This window comes from Grus americana, chromosome 2 (assembly GCF_028858705.1).
Source record: "Grus americana isolate bGruAme1 chromosome 2, bGruAme1.mat, whole genome shotgun sequence".
Taxonomy (NCBI): Eukaryota; Metazoa; Chordata; class Aves; order Gruiformes; family Gruidae; genus Grus; species Grus americana.
The window spans coordinates 141594938-141614841 of NC_072853.1; the positions used below are offsets into that span (position 1 = coordinate 141594938).

Genomic DNA, 19904 nt, shown 5'->3' on the forward strand with positions numbered 1-19904 from the left:
TTTGATAGGAGGTTGTACCCACCTGACATCCGGGTGTCCTTTCCATCACAAGTTATTCTGTGACTCTGTGAAATAAGTTCCTTTAAAAAAAGATCTAAACAAACAAAATAACTCCTGGCTGCTGAAGGATATTCAGCAACTTGTGGATAGTCGTGGCACTTCAATTGCAGATTTAAGGTGAAACTACATTTTAAAATTGTACATTTTTTTATTTTAATCCTGGACTTAGATGATGCAGAGATGATACTGTTAGAACTGAACAATAACTTGGAGTGAGTTCTAGTATGTAATTAGATAGCTTTTGATGGTTAAATCACAGACTAAAACACTTAAGATTTGTTCATGGAGCACGAATGGTCTTTAATGTCTGAATTGGGCAATCGAACTACAGACAAGACATGAGTCAGTGACATTGTTGTAGATGAGTGGGCAGTGAGACTAGTGAGGAAGGGGGAAAATGCTGTCCCCTGAGCATATATAGTTTATGAACCATAAATAGTTGCAAAAAGGAAGTACAGGGTATGTGTAAAAAGTGGCAAACAGGATACCATGTCTCATGCCATCAAAGAATCAGTAGAAGCACAGCAGGCAATCTTCCAGTCAGCTACCTGCACTGTATAATCCCACATGCACTCTGTCAGAAAAGCACCTGGTATTAGTTGCCAAGTCATATTGACATCAATATACAGTATGATTTTGAAAAGATCAGGTAGTGTAGGGAGTTCTCTTACTATTGTACTAAGTACCTACATTAATGCGGTAGTCTGTGTTTTCCAAGTCATAGCAAAAATTAAGTGTACATCTCCTGCTTGGACTGTTTGGAGGGATATTTGTACTGACGTGAACTCCTGAGGCATGCATGTAGCCTTTCATCTCTAAAATAGAGAAGGGAATGCCAATGCCCTGGGTATATAGCTTGCTATATTCCTAGCTGGCTTGATGAGGTTTTAAGTTCCATTGCTGTGGGTTCCTTTGCCATTTATAATACCAATAATTAAACATTGTATTTAGTCTGGAATAACCATTCTTTTCACTTCTTGATGTTTGATTTTCTTAAGCTGAAATTTTTCATTTGGGTCCCAACTGAGGAGGGTTTACAAGGCACAGAGTTGGGGGAGCAAGATGCATAGTTCCTTCAAGATAGCTAATGTATATTAACTAATTAAAATAAAATTACAGTGGCATAATCAGAGGACACTCTGTAACTTTCATATGTTAACAAGTTGAAGTAAAGATTGTGAGGAGCCTGGCCCCATCAAAGGAATTTGAGACTGCTTTTATACCGGCTAAGATTTTCCTAAGAAAGCACCTTTTTTCTCTGTCAAAGACAAATCAGGAGTCCAACTAAACATAGCTTTTGGTAAACAGTGACTTGTTCCTAATCTCATCCAAACAATATCAGTGTCTTGCTCTGGGGGAATTCAGGAAGTGGGATGAGAGGGAAAGAGGGAGCAGATGAACATCTGATTTCTGTGCAAGAGAAAGGTACCAGAGCTGTTCTGGGTGGATTTTCATTCCTCTGGAAAAGCAGATTGGTTGCTACCAGGAAGAGACAGGCTTCATTTCCTCTTGTTTGGAAGCAAGACAAGCTGTCTTCTTCATGCTGATTCCCTTCTTTGAAGGAAGTCTGGCAGAAAGCCAGGACTTTATAAAGGTGATCTCCAGTGACATGTGTTAGGGTGCCTCGAGCTGTGTCAGTAGGAAGCATCCTAAATAAAAGACATTCAGTAGAGGGACAGGACCTCACCCTGAACCAATTGGCTTTCCCTCCCATTGCCTTGAGAGCAGAATTTTGCTCCTGGAGAATGCTGGCGGACAAGATCCAAGCTAGCTGTGATGGAGCTTGAAGACATGAATGAACAGTGCTGTCCTGGGGTCACTGACGTTGCTTGGAGAAAATTCTCATAGGACATTAGGACTTGAAGTTCTGAATTTTAAGAATTTGAAGTTAACTGGGGTCAGTCTTTCTGTTTGTAAGTTAAATCCAACTTGCTCTTTCACCACTGATTCCCTGGGATCAGTGGGTGGTGTGTTTTTAAAGATGAAACTGCTGACTGTGTTGAGGGATGGAAAGAGGTCTGCAGTATCATCTCTGCTCTCTGTGAAGCCCTCTTGCTTTAGAACAAGCTGTCCTTGTGGGTAACACCCACCCCAGTGCGTTTGGGTCTGTGCAGCAGGACACCTGCCCCTTTCACCTTCTTGGGACCATTTTTTCCTATGTCTTTATCCTTCATTCACTTGGGTGCTTCCTGACATCTTCCTGGCTCTTGGCCGTCCCACCCCACTCTCACTTTTTCCTTCTTCCTTGCCTGAAAGTGGGAATTTCACCCTGGCTGGGGTTTCCCCAGGTGAGCAGAGCTGCTGTGCCTGGCTGGCATGGGCTGAACCAGAAGCCAGAACCCAACCTGCGTGGGAGACAGGACCTCACGGAGACTCCAAGGAGTCGGCTCCCACCTTTGCTTGTGGCACTGGGGTGAGCTGGAAGGCGGCTCCCAGACCTGCCTGGTAGGCAGAGGTTGGCTCCAGCGAGGTGGCTCCCAGGTTGTTCTGCACACAGGCAGGCACAAAGCTGTGCCGATTTCCTTGCCCCCAGGCACCAGCCATGCTTGGGAACTGGCTTCCAGCTCTGCACCTCCCAGAGACAGACAGGAGTTCTGGGTTTGGGCTCCTGGTCTTTCTTCCACAAAGCGTGAAGGGAGCAGGAGACCAGCTCCTGGCCCTGCCTGCAGGTAAGGAGTGTCCTCTGGGAACCAGCTCTCCATGCCTGCAGGAGCTAGCAGGAGACAAGAACAGGCTCTTGGCTGGCATTGCTGGAGGAGTCGTACAGCAATTAGGAAGGTATAGAGCAGTCGGGAACTTCTGGCCTTGAGCTTGTCTTCGGAAGATATCTTTGCCCTATATTTTTGGCTGAGACAGACATTGAAGCAGGTGCTGTAGTGTGAGACAAGTACTTCCTCAGATCTTGTTGCTGTTTCCATTAGTCCAGTTCCAGCAATGTATGGTCCTTATTACTGATTGTACAACTTGGTGTGTTTCAAATAGTTGTTTCTTCCCCAAAAATGCCATGTATTACCAAAAAAGTCTGCCAAGCCCATTGCCCAGTTATGACTACTGAACTGAACTAAACTTAAGAAGCTTGCATTTAGGTGTGATCAAACAAACTCGTCGTGCTGCCTCGCTCCTTGTAGCAGAGGCCTAGGGTTAAACTCTGCTTAGTGCTGGAGGTGATGATAAGGTTTTGTTCCTGCCTGCCATGTCCCCCCACCATCCCCTGCCCTGCATGTTGCTGCTCCTGTAAGGTAAATACAGAAAAGTGGATCTTGCAATACTGGTATTTTTGTAGTTGATTTGTTTGAACGTGGAGAACTCTGGGAATAATACAAAAGCCTGAATTATAGTGACACAAAACTTTCATTGTTAGCAGCTTGAAAAGATTATGCTGAAAACTGGTTAGCTTTAGTCATCTTTTTATAAATTGACTTTGAATTTTAATCTTTTCTTACTTGACTTTGAAACTTGAAATGTCTAGTTGAGTATCTTCTAATCAAATGCTGTGAGTATAAAACTTCACAAATAAAGAGATTATTCAGAGATTGTATTTGTGAGGGTGTTCAAAACTTTTCATTTGTTATGATTTTGGTAAACAAAAAAATCAGGTTTACTTTACAGTCTGTTACGAATTTGAATGAACAGTATTACCTTCCTGTTAGAAAATATAATATTTATTTTACTTGTATAAATATATGCTTGTATCTATTGTTATTTATTTTTATTATTAAATGAACATTTTTCTTGTCTTCCCAGAGGATGCTAAGCAAGTTTTTGGCCAGACCACAATTCATCAGCACATTCCGTTTAACTGGAATTCAGAATTCGTACAGCTGCATTTTGGAAAGGATAGAAAAAGACACCTAACATATGCGGAGTTCACTCAGTTTTTACTGGTGGGTCTAATACAATACAGTTTGTCAAGAGTAATAAGAAGAATGCAAGAATCAAAGTATTTGCAAATTTGCCAAATACCATGCTGGTAGGGAGGTTGGAAGATAAACCAAGCGTAGGTTTTTATAGTCAGGGTGCTGGACTTTAATAGTGTGTTGATAAATAGGATATGCTTGTGGGAAGGTTGCTGATTCAGGCTAACTGAGGTTTTTTTCTTTTCTTCCATTTTTGATCACCTGTGTGCAGAAGGTGATCTTTACTACACTGTTGTGTAGACAGAGACATGAAATCAAAAACCTAGATCTCAAAGTCTAAAAACCTCCTGTATATTTAAATTGTATGAGTTAGAAAGCTAAATAACAGTATTGAACATTTTGGACCCAATTGCCAGACTGGTATTAAGAAAAAGTACTGCCTGTAAACAGCATGTTTACCAAATTTGTATTTATTTCAGTGCTGATATCTAATAAAGATGTTGTTTTGCTGCAAGCCCTTTCGACACGCTTTACTTTTGACCTTTTTTGAATCAAGAGTATCTTAGGGAAATATGGTATATAGCGAATAAAATACACTCTTTCTTTTGCAAGGAATTCTTGGCTATTCACACTTTAGGGTACTTCAATACAGAAAACAAAATATTATGCTATTAAAAAATAAACAGATTATCTGTATTTCAGCAGTACTGTTAAAAATAGTCTCCAGTAGGAAAAGTGATCCTTGAAGTGGTAAAACACGTGAGTTTCTTATTTGTATTCCTTCTGAATACTTAACGCTTGTATTAGTATTTATGCTAGAGAGTTTTAAAATGGGAACCTGCTTCAAGACTGCAAGGTTTCTTTTTTTCTTGTTTACACAAGTATGTTAGTTCACAGTAGGAGGTGGTATCATTTTGATGAGGAATAATTAAGATAATGCTATTGAGACAAATGTTTCAAATTGACTTTGTAGAACAGAGCCTAATTAACTTTGTATGAAGAGGACGTCAGGTATCACATGATTAAATCTTATTCCCTTAGGTTTTGTATTGACTATTGTAACTCCTAAGTAGCTAAGACATAGACCAGTTTTGTGACAGAATAGTGAGCTAGAACCTCTTTTGGATAAAAAAGCAAATTTGTTACTTGATTAGGAAAAAATGTCTCTGGCCACATGTTCTGGTGTTCATGTATCCTGATTTTGGTGGATTAAAATCACAGTCTTAACAGAGTACCAGTCCTGTCTGCCTCCTGCATTTGTTTGTTTAGACATCTGAGGAAAACCTGAAGAAAAACCCAGAATGAAAAAGGACACTTTTTTTAACAACAAAAAAAAAAAAAAGAGGGGAGCAATGAGGGAGGTTAGAACCACAGGCCTAAAAGGACCATAACCTTATGGCTGGGTATTGGGAAGATTTGAATTCTTTCTTTGTGTCTTTGAGTTCTTTTGTGTTTCTTCTTTGAATTAGGAAAAGCAAGATCTGAGGCAGGAGTTTTCTAACTTCGGAAATGAGTCCTAACTACTAGGCTTTCTCATCCTGTGGGGGGGTGTTCCTCTTTCCTTGTCTAATAGGACTTTTCTTGGATGTGATCATATTCTGGGGAGAATTGTATTTGGTTTTGGTGTGTCTTGCCCCTGCCTCTTTTTTTTTCTTTTTTTCTTTTTTTTCTTTTTTCTTTTTTTCTTTTTTCTTTCCTTTTTCTTTTTTCTTTTTTGTTTTTTTCTCTTTTTTAAACCAGCTCTACTGCAAAAGTGAATCTTAGCTAGTTGCAATGCAGAGTAAAAAGGTTGTGTTGGAACACGTCAGTGGTCCTCATAAGCCAGACAGCCCTTTTGGTGCTGAACCATATAGGGCAGAAAGAGGAAGGAAAAGCATAAACATGGAGAATAAGGATCATGATTCTGGGTATCCTCTAGAGAGGCGAGATGCATTCAGTAAAAGTTCTAAGGCTGCTAATAAAGGTGCTCTTAGCATTGGTGCAGGCAGCAAGGACTTTCAAATAAATTAATTGTCCTAAGATTCTGCTGAAGTTGCCTGCTATCAGTACAGTCTGTTAGGGTGCTCAGTCAGTCACAGTCATTGGGTACATCAGTTCACCCACTTTCTTGAACTGTAAATCTTTGAAACACATAAGTTTCCTTGCTGATTCTTGCTGTGCAGCATTGTATTATAGATACTGAAGTTTGGGCACAGAAATGACTCTCAGCACAAATTGGAGAGTTAGTGTTCACAGGCATGGAAATCTTCCTTTAAGCTCTGTAACCTTTGGTACTCAGCCTTTCCTTCTGACATTCTGCCTGTGCATGAGTCAGTCTCCTTGGTCTGATGTCTAGACCTTGGACCTTAGACAGCAGGAGACCACAGTGGGTACCAAATTACCTTTCTGCATTCCTGATGTGTGAATGCTCTTTACATTGCACTTAACATGGACCAGATGGTTCTGTAAGGCGCTTCAGGTACTGCTTTGTAAGTACAATGCAATTTGCATTTTTTAATGAAATAATCCAGCTAGATCCAAATTCATTCATGTTGGGTCCTATTATGCTGCATAAAGTTGTTACATATTCATTATCTGTCGCAGCATTTGGGCTAATCATCGCTTCTGGCAGAGCTGAAGGTATGTAGAAAATAACATTAGTGTATTTTGTCCATGCACAAGATGGATCTCTTCTGGCTTTAAATAAGAAGACTTTACATGGGATTCTGAATATTTATAGCCTGCCAGCCCTTTTTTTGTCTACAGTAACAGAGATGCCCGGAAGTACAGCCTCCAAACTGCTTGGCTCTGATAGAGTTAATCTATTTGCATCAACCTAGAGCTCAAGATGTGTTGTTTTACCCAGCTTCTCATTTTGCTAGCTTAAAATTAGCTCGTATATCTCCACTATATATCCGTCACATCTATATCTGTTTGGATATGATCATGTTCCACCATCACTTAAGTGGCAAGTCTGCTTCACAAAGAGCAACATTGGCCCCTTTCTCAGCATGTAAAATCTATTCCGCAGGATGAATTTTAACATATGCTTATATGTGGGCCTGGTAAATCCATTTCCACATTGTCTGGGAATTTGTGCCCAGCATATTAGTTGATGAAGTAGTACTCTTTATAATTGAACCCCAGGATCTACTCCAGTGGAAAGAATTGTGCTGTATCTGATGACTTGTAGATCCATTGGGGTGGAACCCAAACATAAATTTCTGTCTAAGTGGAAAGTAAAGAAGCTTTTAATGAGCTGTAAGTGGAAGCTGGGGTAAAATCTCTAGATAGGAAATAATTTTATGAAAATTCTGGTGCCAGCATGCCTGATATGATGTGCAAATTATTTTTTCACAAAGTCTTTTGCTACCTGGAAGAATTCTGGACTTCCAGCATCAATGGAGAAGCTTGTTTTCTAAGTATATATAAGTTTACAAAAAGTCTAGTCAGAGAAGGTTCTTTAGGATGTGTAATTTGTATTGCAAAGCAATGGGGATTGTATTCCTTTAAACCTTAATCTGTCTAGGTAGACAATATTGGACTGAAATAGGTGAAACAATAAAAATTATTGCAAGTCACATAGCAAAGTTGTAGTGTTTAGAGATGCTTTACTGTTTTTCGGTTTACTATTACGGTGGTATTTTTTATATTAGCCGCATATACACAGCATAGACAATGTTACGAACATCTCCTAAAGATTTCCCTGATAAATTGCTAGTAGCTACTGAGCCTCATTTTGAAACGTAGTTAGTCATGCTGTGAGATGTCTCGACTTTCAGGCTTGGAGTCTGACGGAATAGATAGCCGTTCTTTTGAGTTAAACACTTCAAGGAGTTCATTACGTTGTTATGCAATGTACAGGGCTTAGAAAAGTGACATCTGTCTGGGGTTTTTTTGTGACAGACTTTATAGCTGAAATTCAGTTTCGAGACTAAGTGTGCTGCCATGTAATGGTCTGCATGTTTTTGTATGCCATGTTGCTGCCATGGTCATGGTTTGGGAATGTCACGTGGCTGAAGGTGCATTTTTTTTCTGCTCAGTGCAACTGGAAAATGCATAGCACAGCTCAAAATAACTGTAGCCTAAAAAGAGCATACCTTTCTGAGAAGGTGGGATGAATCTTCTGTATCTATTTGCAGTATGCTTAAACCATTACATTTCTGAACTAAGGAGGAGGTGCGAATAGGGAGCTCCAGAAGACTGACATCATCCTATTCAGAGTTTTGTCTTGCTGTCTATCTACAGCTAAGCAGCTCCTTCCTAGCCGACAAGAGTATGGGCAAATGGCAGCACTGAGTCCTTGACCATGTGTTCAACCAAGTGGGATAATTCTTCTCTCTAGTGGTTTCCATACATACCAAGAAGATGGAAAGGAATCACGTTAGCAAGGAGAGGATGGGGTGTTTTGGCTTGTACTCAACTGTAGTACCAACAGCCTTTTTGCAATTAGCTGGGTGATGACGAGAAACATGCACTTAACAAATCTCTCTGGAATGCGAGCCCTGCTTTGCTTCTGTGGCTGAGACATCACTGTCAGGCAAGGTCCCATTGATGGCATACACACCTCCAGACTCGCTGATGGGTGTACACAGATGGTGACAGATTGGACTTCTGCAGGCGGTGTCCAGGTTTTTTACTGCATTTTAGTTCTGGATTCTGCTGGCACAAGCCAGCAGTTTCAGTGGTTGAAACAAATTGAATGAAAGAAGGAGAAGAAAGCAACATTCACAGTTTCGCATGTAATCCATCTGCTAAATTAAATTTCTTTTTTCTTTGATGATGCTGCCACTTAATGACAAACGTTTTTGTTCATTTGTTCATACGTTTCCACCTGCCTGGTGGTGAGTATTTAGGGATACAAGAGTTATTATACCTAACTCCTCTTCAAAGCTCTCTGCCTCCCGAGTGGCTTGCCTGCCTCAAGCTGATGAAGCTTTTTTGTGTTCTTGTGCTTCTCCCACTGTAAACCTCCCAAAATTGCTTGTTTCCAAATTTCTGTTGAAACTATAGTCAGAATTGGAGCGAAGCAAGAGCTTACATGGCTGCATCCAGCCAGAGTGAATATTATTGCTGAATTGTAACACCTCCACACAGGGGGCTGTAATGTAAAGGAAACGTGACAGAACTGAAATTGTAACACTTCAAATTAAATCCCCACAAGCGTTTCTCGTCAAAAGCAGAAATTTCTGAATAATTCTGTGAGTGAAATGCAGTGTTGAAACGTTCACCAGTCCTCCTTCCCCGCTTTCCCTCCTTCTACCTAATATATTAGGAGGTTTCCACCATACCGTGCAGGTAGGGTACAGAGTTTTAATTAGAAATTAGGACTAAAATTGGAGAGGTCAAGAGGCTGAAATGAAAAGCCAAGTGTGGTTTGAGTGGTGACATACATCAGTGGCCATGGCATGAGCAGAAGGAGGGATGGTGGTTGCAGACCTCCGGCAGGTCTGGTCCTACGCCGGCTGAATTTGCCTTTCACCCTTCACTCTACGCTCCCTGAAATGCTGTTGTGAGATAAGTATCAACATACAGGAGATCATATTCCCTGTGAATACATTGTGCTGGTGATTCTTGACTAGCCTGACTCTTGGCTTAATATGACTTTTAAGGCATATATTTGCAAATATAATGGAAATAATAGGATAGTGTCATGGTCCACTGCAAGACTTGCTTAGTATTGCTGACATACTTTTGCTCTGATTCCATTTTCTGAATAACTGATTGCGAATACATATTCAGACTGAACACTGTATTTCTGGTGAGGAAGTTTTTATAAGCCTTGAGGGAGGACATGGCAATGATTTGTTTTCCCCCATTCAACAAAGAAATACAGATTGGGAAGTCTACATCACCAAAAGGTATTTCTGGTTTTGGCAAACCTGTAGAACTGAATAAAAAGTTCATCTATATTATAAAGTTACTATCTGTGCAGGATTGTTCCTTTTGAATGAAAAATTAAAAAATAAGAAAGTAGTCTAACAGTTATGTATGAAGAAAGGGTGAAGGTCGCAATAGGAAAAGATACAGTTTTGAGACATTAAACGCCTTTTTTCTCCCCTCTTCTCTCAGGGATACATTTGAATCACAAAATGAGATTATCAGGTAGTTGCATCAGATAATGCTTGCGATCGATCTCTGGCCGTTACTACTGCTGAAATATTGAGAACTGATATTTAATCAGTTGCAAGGAGTTCTAAATTAAACTGCTGGTGTTTTTGTAGAGAAATAAGTTCATGTTTTAAATGAGCATGTTTTTTGAGGGAACGCTTTCAAGATTAGTTTGTGTCTACGTGGAAATCTCTGATGATTCCATTGTCCTGATTCAAGGAGTAGAAAACGCTTTTACAGAAGGTATTTTGACCTGCTTTGACACATGCAATAAACTGGATAATACACATCATGGAACACTTTAATGTTCATGAGTGGGAGATTACCTGCACTAGTGGTTGATACATGCCCTCCATTTCTCAGTTAAATGAATTGCATGACCTAATCTCCAGACAGCAGAGAAATCATGATGGTTGTCCTAGATATTGAGCTCAATGATAGAGACCATATATGCCACTGATATAGAAGAGGCTGAAAGTTACACATACAATATCCAATTAAAATTAGATTACATGTAATTGTGTTTTGTTAAGTATTGTAGGATTGCATTATATAAAATCTGACTATTAAGGTGATTATTTTGAACCTAACTTTTTTTTTCCCCCCATATGTTTTCAGGAGATACAGTTAGAACATGCAAAACAAGCTTTTGTGCAGAGAGACAATGCTCAGGCTGGAAGAGTCACAGCTATGGACTTCAGGGACATTATGGTCACTATCCGGCCACACATGCTGACACCATTTGTAGAAGAATGTCTAGTAGCTGTGAGTAGTTCTGGTATCCCAGCTGGGAAACACCTGGGATACAGAAGTGGGATTCCTTTTTTATATACCCTGACCACTGGATGTGGCATGTAGTCCAGTTCATGGATGCATGTTTTTAAGTTTAGCAGTTATCATCTACTGAACATATCTACTAACATATGAAAGTTAACCCTTACTGCAAAATATTTATTCTCAGTGTTCCTGGTCTCCTGAGACAAAAGACAAAGCAGGTGGATGGACCTTAGTAGTGGCCTACAAATGTAGAGTTTACCTGGCTGTTTCCAGTTATTCCATCGTAGTAGACTGTGTCAAATGTGTCAGAATGCCATTGCATCCCACTTAGGAAGTCATCCTCAAAGGACTTGCTTTGTAATGTCAATTCTAAGCTCCTGAGTGTAATTTCCAAGCACCTGGGACACTGTATGAACTGGAACATCACCCAGGGACACTCACTATGTATTAACTGCTAGTTGTTACACTTGAATGTACACTTATTTTCAGATTGAAGTGCATAAACCAAATTAAATATTACAATTCTACAGTTTCACTGAAGAAAGGAAAAGGTACATTCGGTTTTGACCACAGTTTCTAATCTGGGGAACTTGTAGTAACGCTTTCCAAGTAATCCGAAGTCTGGCCATATCCAGGTTTAAAGAAATCTGTTCTGCTTTGACTTGCAAGAGAGAATTCCAAGGGGATGTGTGAAGTGAAGAGAACTGCAGACTCTGGACAGAATATTGGAAGAAGCAAACAGCAAAACACATAACCAGAAGACTTGGGGACTGACAATGAGATCTGATACTTTCTTCCTCATTTCTCTCCCCAGTCTTGTTACCAGCTTTCCTGGGTCATATACTCTCTCATAAAACATAAGATAAGATTTTTGATTCTCCCTCAAGATCGATTAAATTTTGGCAAGCTTATGCATTGTTTTCAGAAATTTGCTTGATCTCTGATCTTATACTTTAAATAGGGAATTGATCCAATAATTTTTCTGTGTGCAAACCCAATACCACTTTAAAATAAAGGTTTAGGCTCAGTTCTCATTTGAGAATGAATAACTGTTCGAACCTTATTGTTCCCATTTTGTTTGACTGCCTGATCTAAGCCTGAGAGCTTACTGCTGGTTTTCCATGACTTGAAATGCCTGTGAATATAAATGTTTCAGTTGACCTTTTTCAGAATATGTTTTGATTTTGTTGAAATTTTCTGTATAGTAATATACTTTACATGTAGAAGTAGATTTCCTCATTACTAGAAATAAGCCAACTTATGAAACATTTCCAACTGAAGCAGTACTGAAACTTGAACTTTGTAAATTACTACTGGTTATGTTGTTATAATCCTGCATATGTATTTGTTTAGGTTTGTAGGGTGGGGAGAATTTTACATTCTGGTCATGATTAGTTTCAGTAACCTAAGAATCTTTCATAGTTTTCTTTATTTTGCAGCTTTTTTTTAAAAGCAGCCCTGTGCTACTGTTGCTCTTGTAAAATAACGTTGGTTGAAAAACCTTTATTTCAAGATTTTTCTTAGCCTCCTTTCTCTTTTCTTCTTTTACTGTCTCCACTCTAGGCTGCTGGAGGTACCACTTCCCATCAGGTCAGCTTTTCCTATTTTAATGGATTTAATTCTCTCCTTAACAACATGGAGCTCATTAGAAAGATCTACAGTACTCTGGCTGGAAATAGAAAAGATGTGGAAGTCACTAAGGGTTGGTAGAACGTTTGCAGTCTGGAAGTTTCCTTGGGCGTTTGGTTGGGGCAGGTGGAGGGAGAAACCTCATCTGTATGCTTTTAAATCAATGAGAGGGGGAGAAAGCCTGCCTCGTTAGCGTTCCTTGGTACGCCACTCGGGTTTGTACGCTCCTCTTGGAGTCCACCCTCCAGGTTTTTCATTTTGTTTCAATCAGAAAAAGGTCCTAGTAAACTGGCGGTGGGGGCAGGGTGAGGAAAGTATGTAAAGATATTTAAAAGTTTAAAAAACTTCCTAGGACTCCTGCCAAATTGGCAGCCTATTAAAGTGACCTTCAAGGGTAGTTGAAGAATTCCATAAACTTGTATTGGCGGCACAGTAAGCTGATCTACAAGCTTGGAACAAGATGTTATCTGCTATATCTAACCACTTTCATAGAGAATTCCCTGTACAACGCCAAAGTTTCATTAATGTGGCCTACTGGGACTGTGCATGAAAAGTTCCACATCTCTTGACTCCTGGGTTTTTTTTTTCCTGTTTGCCTTTTATTTTATTTTTTCCCCTCTGACCCGCAACTGATTGATACCGTATGTCAAATATCCCAAATCCTGCTGATAGTGCTAAGCTTTAAGACCAGAGAGTTGTACTTACTTGCATGAAGGATATACCATTTAAAATACACATTTATGTAGTGGCAGGAACACTGTTGTGGTGGGTAACTTTTATTCCCCTTCTCCTGCCCCTACCAGCATCTTCTATGTAATACTAAAATATAAAGCAACTCTGGGGTGCTCTGGATTACTTGTTCTGGTTTGATTAGGTTTTCTATATTTTTATTCTGTTGCAGAGGAGTTTGTTCTGGCAGCTCAGAAATTTGGTCAGGTTACACCCATGGAAGTTGACATCTTGTTTCAGTTAGCAGATCTATACGAGCCACGGGGGTAAGTGGAGAATTATCTGTCCTCCTCTCTTTCCTTTCCTCCTCTGTCCTTCTTGGAAAGAGTGGGAGGTGGCGTTGGGGAACAGGAGAGCAGTGCAGTGGTCACGTGCAGGTAACTTCTTGGGATCTGAAAACCCATCTCTAAGCAAACGCTAAGCTGAATTAATTTCCTCAGGCGCATGACGTTAGCTGATATTGAAAGAATTGCTCCTCTGGAGGAGGGGACGTTGCCCTACAACCTGGCTGAGGCTCAGCGGCAGGTAAGAACAGAAGCCAGTATGATGCTATTATCTGTTTCCAGTGCCAGGTAAATAGATAGTCAACCTCCTTTTGTGTTGTCAGCTAAGTTGCTTTTCTCTTGTGTTCTGTAATATCTGTGAGGAATACCTTCTTCTCAGAATTTATTTTTAACCTGTGTCATGTCCTCTTCATCTCTTCTCTGTGCCCTTATCTTTTGGGCTGCATTTTGACAGGCTAAATGTAATTTACTTTCAAAAGATAAAATGTATATGAGTGTCATCCAGCCATTCATTAAATATTAAGTGTATAGCTAATTAAGGTGTTTATGTTATGTGATTCTGTTGCTCTCTGTTCTTTTTAATGAGGAAAGAAGACTTCCTGCTTCGAATATGGATGGTAAATTCAGCATCTAGCCTATTAAATGGCAGCCCTTGTTCTGAACAGACATGCATGTTCCTGGCTTCAGAGTATTCTCTGCTTTGCCTTATGCGCTGCTGAGTATCAAAGCAGGAGAGATTATGTTTAGTCTACCATCACAGTTTCAGTAAAAGCATTAATATTCTCTGCATTTCCAAAAACTAAAGGATATTGACTTTCAGTGGTATAACAGCAAATGAACTTTTGTTGTGTTTGAGGCAAAAAGAAATAGGAGTGTTTTTTTAAATGTCAAACCTGTTGATCTTTTAGTTTTGATATTATTTTAGCATATCTTATATTTTCATTGATACAAGTTTCTGTACAGATAGATTTAAAACTAACCCTCTGTTTCTCTCTGTCTCTATTTTAAGGCAGTCTTAACTTTGTGTCTTGTGAGACTAAGGGGTTTTTTGTTGGTTTTTTTTTTCCTGCTCTGGGTCTGTGCAGAGACGCCAGTTTGACCACAATGAGTTGATGCAGGCTACATTTTTAGGACTACCAGGCCGTAAGCCAGCCCTGTGTGTGTGTGTGTACACATGCATCTCTTTTGCTTCTCTTTCTTCTTCTCCTCCCTCCCCTACATGTGAACACCCCCACCACCGCTCCAAGACAGTGGCGGTTTTCTGTTTGTTTGAGCAGTGACTAACTGTTGACTATGCTGGGATGAATTCAAACGAGCTGGCTCTCAAAAGCTCGCCATCTATTCCTAGAAGACTCCTAAAGGAGTTAAAAGCATTTGCATTGGACTGAATATCAAGTAACATAAGTTACAATAGGTGGCAGTAAAATGTAGCCAAAAATGCGGTGGTGAAAGTAGTAGCTTCTTCAGTTTTTGCTTTGGGGCCGTTCTCTTTGCTTGTATGATTTATGCCATTTTAAGAGGCTAGGACATATCAACCTGCTAAAATCTTTGCATTTCTTCTGCATATGTGTCCTACCTTTTCATTTTTCCATGCAATTCCTTTTTAATGTCAGCCGCTTGATGCTGAGACTGAAAGGAGTTTCAGCTATATTGATACCTTCAGTTTATTTTCTGGCCATGTCCAGCTACATTGGAATAGTAGCTAAAACCTAAACACATTTTCAGGAAAAATATATCCATATTTTTATTTTGTTCATATTTTATTTATATATGTGGTATCCTAAAAAAAAAAAAAATTACAAAAAGTGTTAGTGAGTATGGAAGACTTAATGCCCCTGCAGAACTTCTGTTTTCCTAATTATTTTCTAGCAATTTTAAATCTGGAGCATTTCTGAAATTTATTCTGAAATTTAGTTTTCATTGGGTTGAATCTGGCAATCATAGACTATGAGCAAAATGAAATTGTGGGGGTGCCTTATGAAACCTTATTTTCCTTTAGCTAATATGTATGAACAATGCTTGCATACTTGTTTTGATAGCTTGAGAAATAGTAAGTGTACCTGGTTTTGCTGGTAGTAGAAATTCCAAACCGGAGTTGCTTTTAGCTGTAGAAAATTTATGACCTAAGATGCAATATGTGTGCTCTCATATGCACATTTGGACCATTGCCTTTGGAGATGTGTAATTTTGCTGTAGTATCAGTCTTTCTTTTCTTTGCTGATCCAATCTGAAGAGGCTACATTATATGGCACTTTAGAAATCAGTGGAAAAGAAATAATAATTGAAAACAAAATCCTCAGTGTATTGTGGGATTTTCTCCAGGTACCTTTATCTGTCTGATCACAAGATGTTGTCTCGTGAAATACGACGTTCTGATTATTTTTCTTGTCTTTCCTTTTGTTTTAAATCCTGCCTTGACAGAAAGCTCCAGGCGATGTGTCTCGACCTGTTCTCATCCAGATTGCAGAATCAGCGTACAGGTTTGCCCTTGGTTCAGTTGCTGGAGGTTAGTTATGGCTGAGCAAAAGAATATTTATCTTCACCGTTTGGGTTTTTTTCTTCTTTTCTTCTGCCCTTCTTCCCCTTCTGCCTTTCATTTTAAGTGTGGAAAGCTTCTCAGTCTTTCCCTTAGAGCCGTATCTAAGGGATCGGATGACTATGAGATTGAAGAGGAAAGGGTCATCTGGTCTACAAGAGTTTTGGAATTTACGAGCCATTGGAGTTTTCAGGTGGTGTTGCTGTCTGATTTGTCACCAAACCAGATTCAGAAGAATCAGATTAATAATGAGGTAGGGCCAGGAAGTGCTTTTGGTTAAAACTGTGGGAGGTAGTTTAATGTATCCAGAATATATCATGGAGAGAAAAGATACAACTGGTATTTGAGATGTAAATGTGGAAGATGACAGTTGCAGTCAAACACTGCAAATGCAAAATCATGTTTTCTTATAGCTTGATTTTTATTTGCAGCTGTTGGAGCCACTGCAGTCTACCCAATTGATTTGGTAAAAACTCGAATGCAAAACCAGCGCTCTACAGGCTCTTTTGTGGGAGAACTGATGTATAAAAACAGCTTTGATTGCTTCAAGAAAGTGTTACGTTATGAAGGTTTCTTTGGGCTTTATAGAGGTAAGTTTAAAAGGTGGTATATACTAATGATAAGATACTAATAATAGTTCATTAGAACTCAGGATTTTTAAGCCTATTTTTTTAAGACTTCAATTTTTCCTGTTTTGTGCTTTTGCTTCTATTCTGTTACAGATGTAGGGTTTGCAAACTTCTTGATAATTAAAACCACACTGTAATGAGAACAATTCTGAAGTCCTTTCCTTCCTCATCTGCACTAGGGCAACAATAGCAATTCCTACAGCAAAAATATACTGTTAATCAAGTTTTCATGTCCTTAGCAGTCCTTAGTACCAAGAATATTTTGTCCTGTTTGGTAAAAAGTTAGATCATCCTTTTTTTGTTTTGTTTTGTTTCAGTGTTCTTTTTTGTCTGTTTTCTTTCTATTTAAAAACATAAAACCAGAGAGAAAATAGAGTACCTTGTTATTAACCAGATCTCTTTTTGTGATATCTTTTGTCACAGAAAGATCTCTCTGAACCAGTTGCATGTGCTTCACTGATCATTGGGAATAGTCATCTTCTTAGCTTGTCACTGTTGAGTCAGCCAGAGAGATTAACTGGGTTTCAACCCACTTAGCTTTATATACATAACCAATAAAACCAAGTTACGGTGCTAGCTGTTCCAAGCTCCTTTTGTAGTCAATGGAGAAAGCTCCAAAAGCTCATTTACTCTGTTCAGGATGTAAATCATCCTCACTTTGGGTATATTAGGTAAGTGCCTGCAGTTAGATGGTTTGTTTGGGTTTTTTATTTATTTTGTACTTGTCCCAGTTATGGCATCAATGGTGTAAGTTCAGGTAATGCAGAAGTAGTCATAAAGAATCATGAACTACTGCATGAGACTGCAGTTCTTCTGTGTCACAGAGATAAAGAAAATTATATTTCTGGTATCCCAGTTATTGAGATCTCCTATCCCCCTCTGCCATATTAATTGGGGAGAATTTGAAACTTACGTTACTTGTTTCAGTTTTAGCTAGCTTACTTAGAAACTTCTTTTAACTTTTGAAAATAAGAATATTGTAATGACAGAAATGAATTGCTAGAAGCAGTTGAGTCAGGGATGAAGAACAGAGGATTTCAGTAAAATATTGTTATGATCTGACAAAGCTGTATGCACCTGAAAAAAAACTTAACAGTTTATAAGACAATGTGTGAAACAACATTAAAAGTAAGTGATGCGATACAGGTGCACTCTTTAACATATGACCTGAGTTATTGGAGGTTGGCTAAGTAGCTCCTCTGCAGAATCCAGACTTTGTAATTATTTCAGCACAATTGGAGATGGGAAGGCTCTGTTATTATTGACTGAGTTTGAGGCAATTTTTTGAGTAGGCCTAGTAATTTAATAAAGAGTATTGACATGACTTCTACTTTTTAAGGATTTATAGCAATCAGAATCATAAAAAGTCCCAGTTATTGGCTAAAGAACAAAATGTATTCCCTGCAAATGTATGTCTGCTTCTTCTGGGATCCTGAAAGAATAAATATGCAGAATTCCACTATTATCTCCTTCTGTCTCATTGAAACTCTGAAGCACAGTGATTTTTTTCACCTGAAAAAACAAACTTCAGAAATGTCATAAATGCATATTCTTAACTCTATTTGCTTGTCATGTTTTTGGAGTGATTTTTTCATGGCCAAATTTGGGGAACTTTAGGAACCTTCATCAGTATAGCTTGTCTTTCCATTCCCCATCCCCTTTACTATTTTTCAGTCGTCCAAGGAGAACTGAATAATGAAATCTCAGAGGGTTTGGTGGAGCTGAACTTCTAAACCCAGGGCAATAATCTCATTTCTGGATTATATAGTAGGAATTGTGTGATGGCAAAGAACACCATAATTTCAGAGGCAAATTGAGACCTGTGTTTCTACAGATTCTCTGCTTAAAGGGCACCCTGATTTAACTTGTCTTTTTAAAGAGTCAAATAGACAAAACTCCGTCAAAATGTGGAGCTTCCTGCGCAGTCTGTAAATTCAGACTGTTGCTTGATTTCTAAGGAGATCATGTTGGAGAAAGTTGAGCAACTGAGTGCAGAATGAAGGTTTCTGGTTAAGCTTGAGAGAAGAAAATTTGAAAGAAACATTTTATAGATTAGTATATTCACGCAATTTAATGCAGTAAAGTTATAGCAAGAATCATCTCGTTCTAGTTTTAAATACTACACTAGGTAAGACACACTACAGAGTACATTACTTTTTGCTGCTCATTGGTAATGGGTATTCTTTCTTACACTGTGGTGGGTTCAGACTTAAGTAAACAGTTTTTTTTCCCCAGTGGAGGAGGGAGTAGTAATTGGTAGAGTTCTCCTGCTTAGCTGAATAGTGATGCAAAACCTTTTAAAAAAATTATAGTAGAAACATTTGGAGCAGTGGTCTCTTTGTCATGCTGCACTGCAAGAAAGCGAGCAGGAATTGTAAACCTTACTCTGAACTCAGCCATTTCAAATGATGTTTTTAATGCAAGGCACATATTTCCATCCGGTGAAGTGAACTGATTTTTCTTTTTTGTATCATTATTTTATTCCAAACTTGAAAAGGGGCAAACCCACCATGTTCTAAACCACCATCTCAGATAAGGATAAATTACACCATCTTGTGGATACAAAGAGAGCACTAAATTTTGTTTAATGTGAATTTGGTTCTAAGGATAATCGGTGTTTCCACTGACAAGATACTTTGATTTTAAAAAAAAACCAACCAAACATGATATAAACCTCTGTAGAATCTTTATAATATGCATTATTTGAATGCTGTATTGTTAAATTTTTTTTAAGACTGTACATCTGAGATACATTTTTCATCTGTCTTTCTCAGCATGGCTGAAAAGAATACTCATCTCATATACCTGTATATGAGTATGAGAATACTGTTGTGTCTACATTTATGCCTGAAATACATATTTAGAAACTCACAGGTATTTATATATATGCAAATACAAGAAAATTTTGGAAGCTGTGATTTGTCAACATCTCTTCCAGCTGATGAGGTCACCTAGATTTCTTAATATCATTTTAATCAGAAGTCCCCCTAACGAGTCACAGAATGCTTCACAGTCTTAAGCAGTGCATGTAATAGAGATTATTTCACCTATACTTGATAGGAATTCTATGGGAAATTTAAGTACCAGAGATAAATGTAGCTCACGAAAATGTTCAGTAGCCACTTGTCCTAGAGGATGAAAAAGACAGGAGATGCTTTGGAAGACTCTGTTGTCTGTAATCATTAACTGTTAAGGAACTTGTTAGTTTTATTTCTTCCAGTGGTGCTACTAGTACTGCAGTGACTCCAGATGCCTTCTAATGTCAGGTTTTAATCATCCAAATTCATTCTTAGTGGTGGACTCCCACGCTAAT

At 38.8% G+C, this 19904-nt stretch overlaps 1 protein-coding gene across 2 annotated transcripts in view; it reads left to right on the forward strand.

Moving 5' to 3' along the window:
• Nucleotides 1-19904, forward strand: part of SLC25A13 (solute carrier family 25 member 13) — a 103980-nt gene that overhangs the window by 48810 nt on the left and 35266 nt on the right. For both annotated transcript variants that reach the window (XM_054815543.1, XM_054815542.1), the window contains 7 exons: nt 3805-3944; nt 10626-10772; nt 12348-12486; nt 13315-13408; nt 13583-13667; nt 15848-15932; nt 16394-16552. In XM_054815543.1, coding sequence (XP_054671518.1) covers nt 3805-3944; nt 10626-10772; nt 12348-12486; nt 13315-13408; nt 13583-13667; nt 15848-15932; nt 16394-16552 — 849 coding nt within the window. The remainder of the gene's footprint in view (nt 1-3804; nt 3945-10625; nt 10773-12347; nt 12487-13314; nt 13409-13582; nt 13668-15847; nt 15933-16393; nt 16553-19904) is intronic.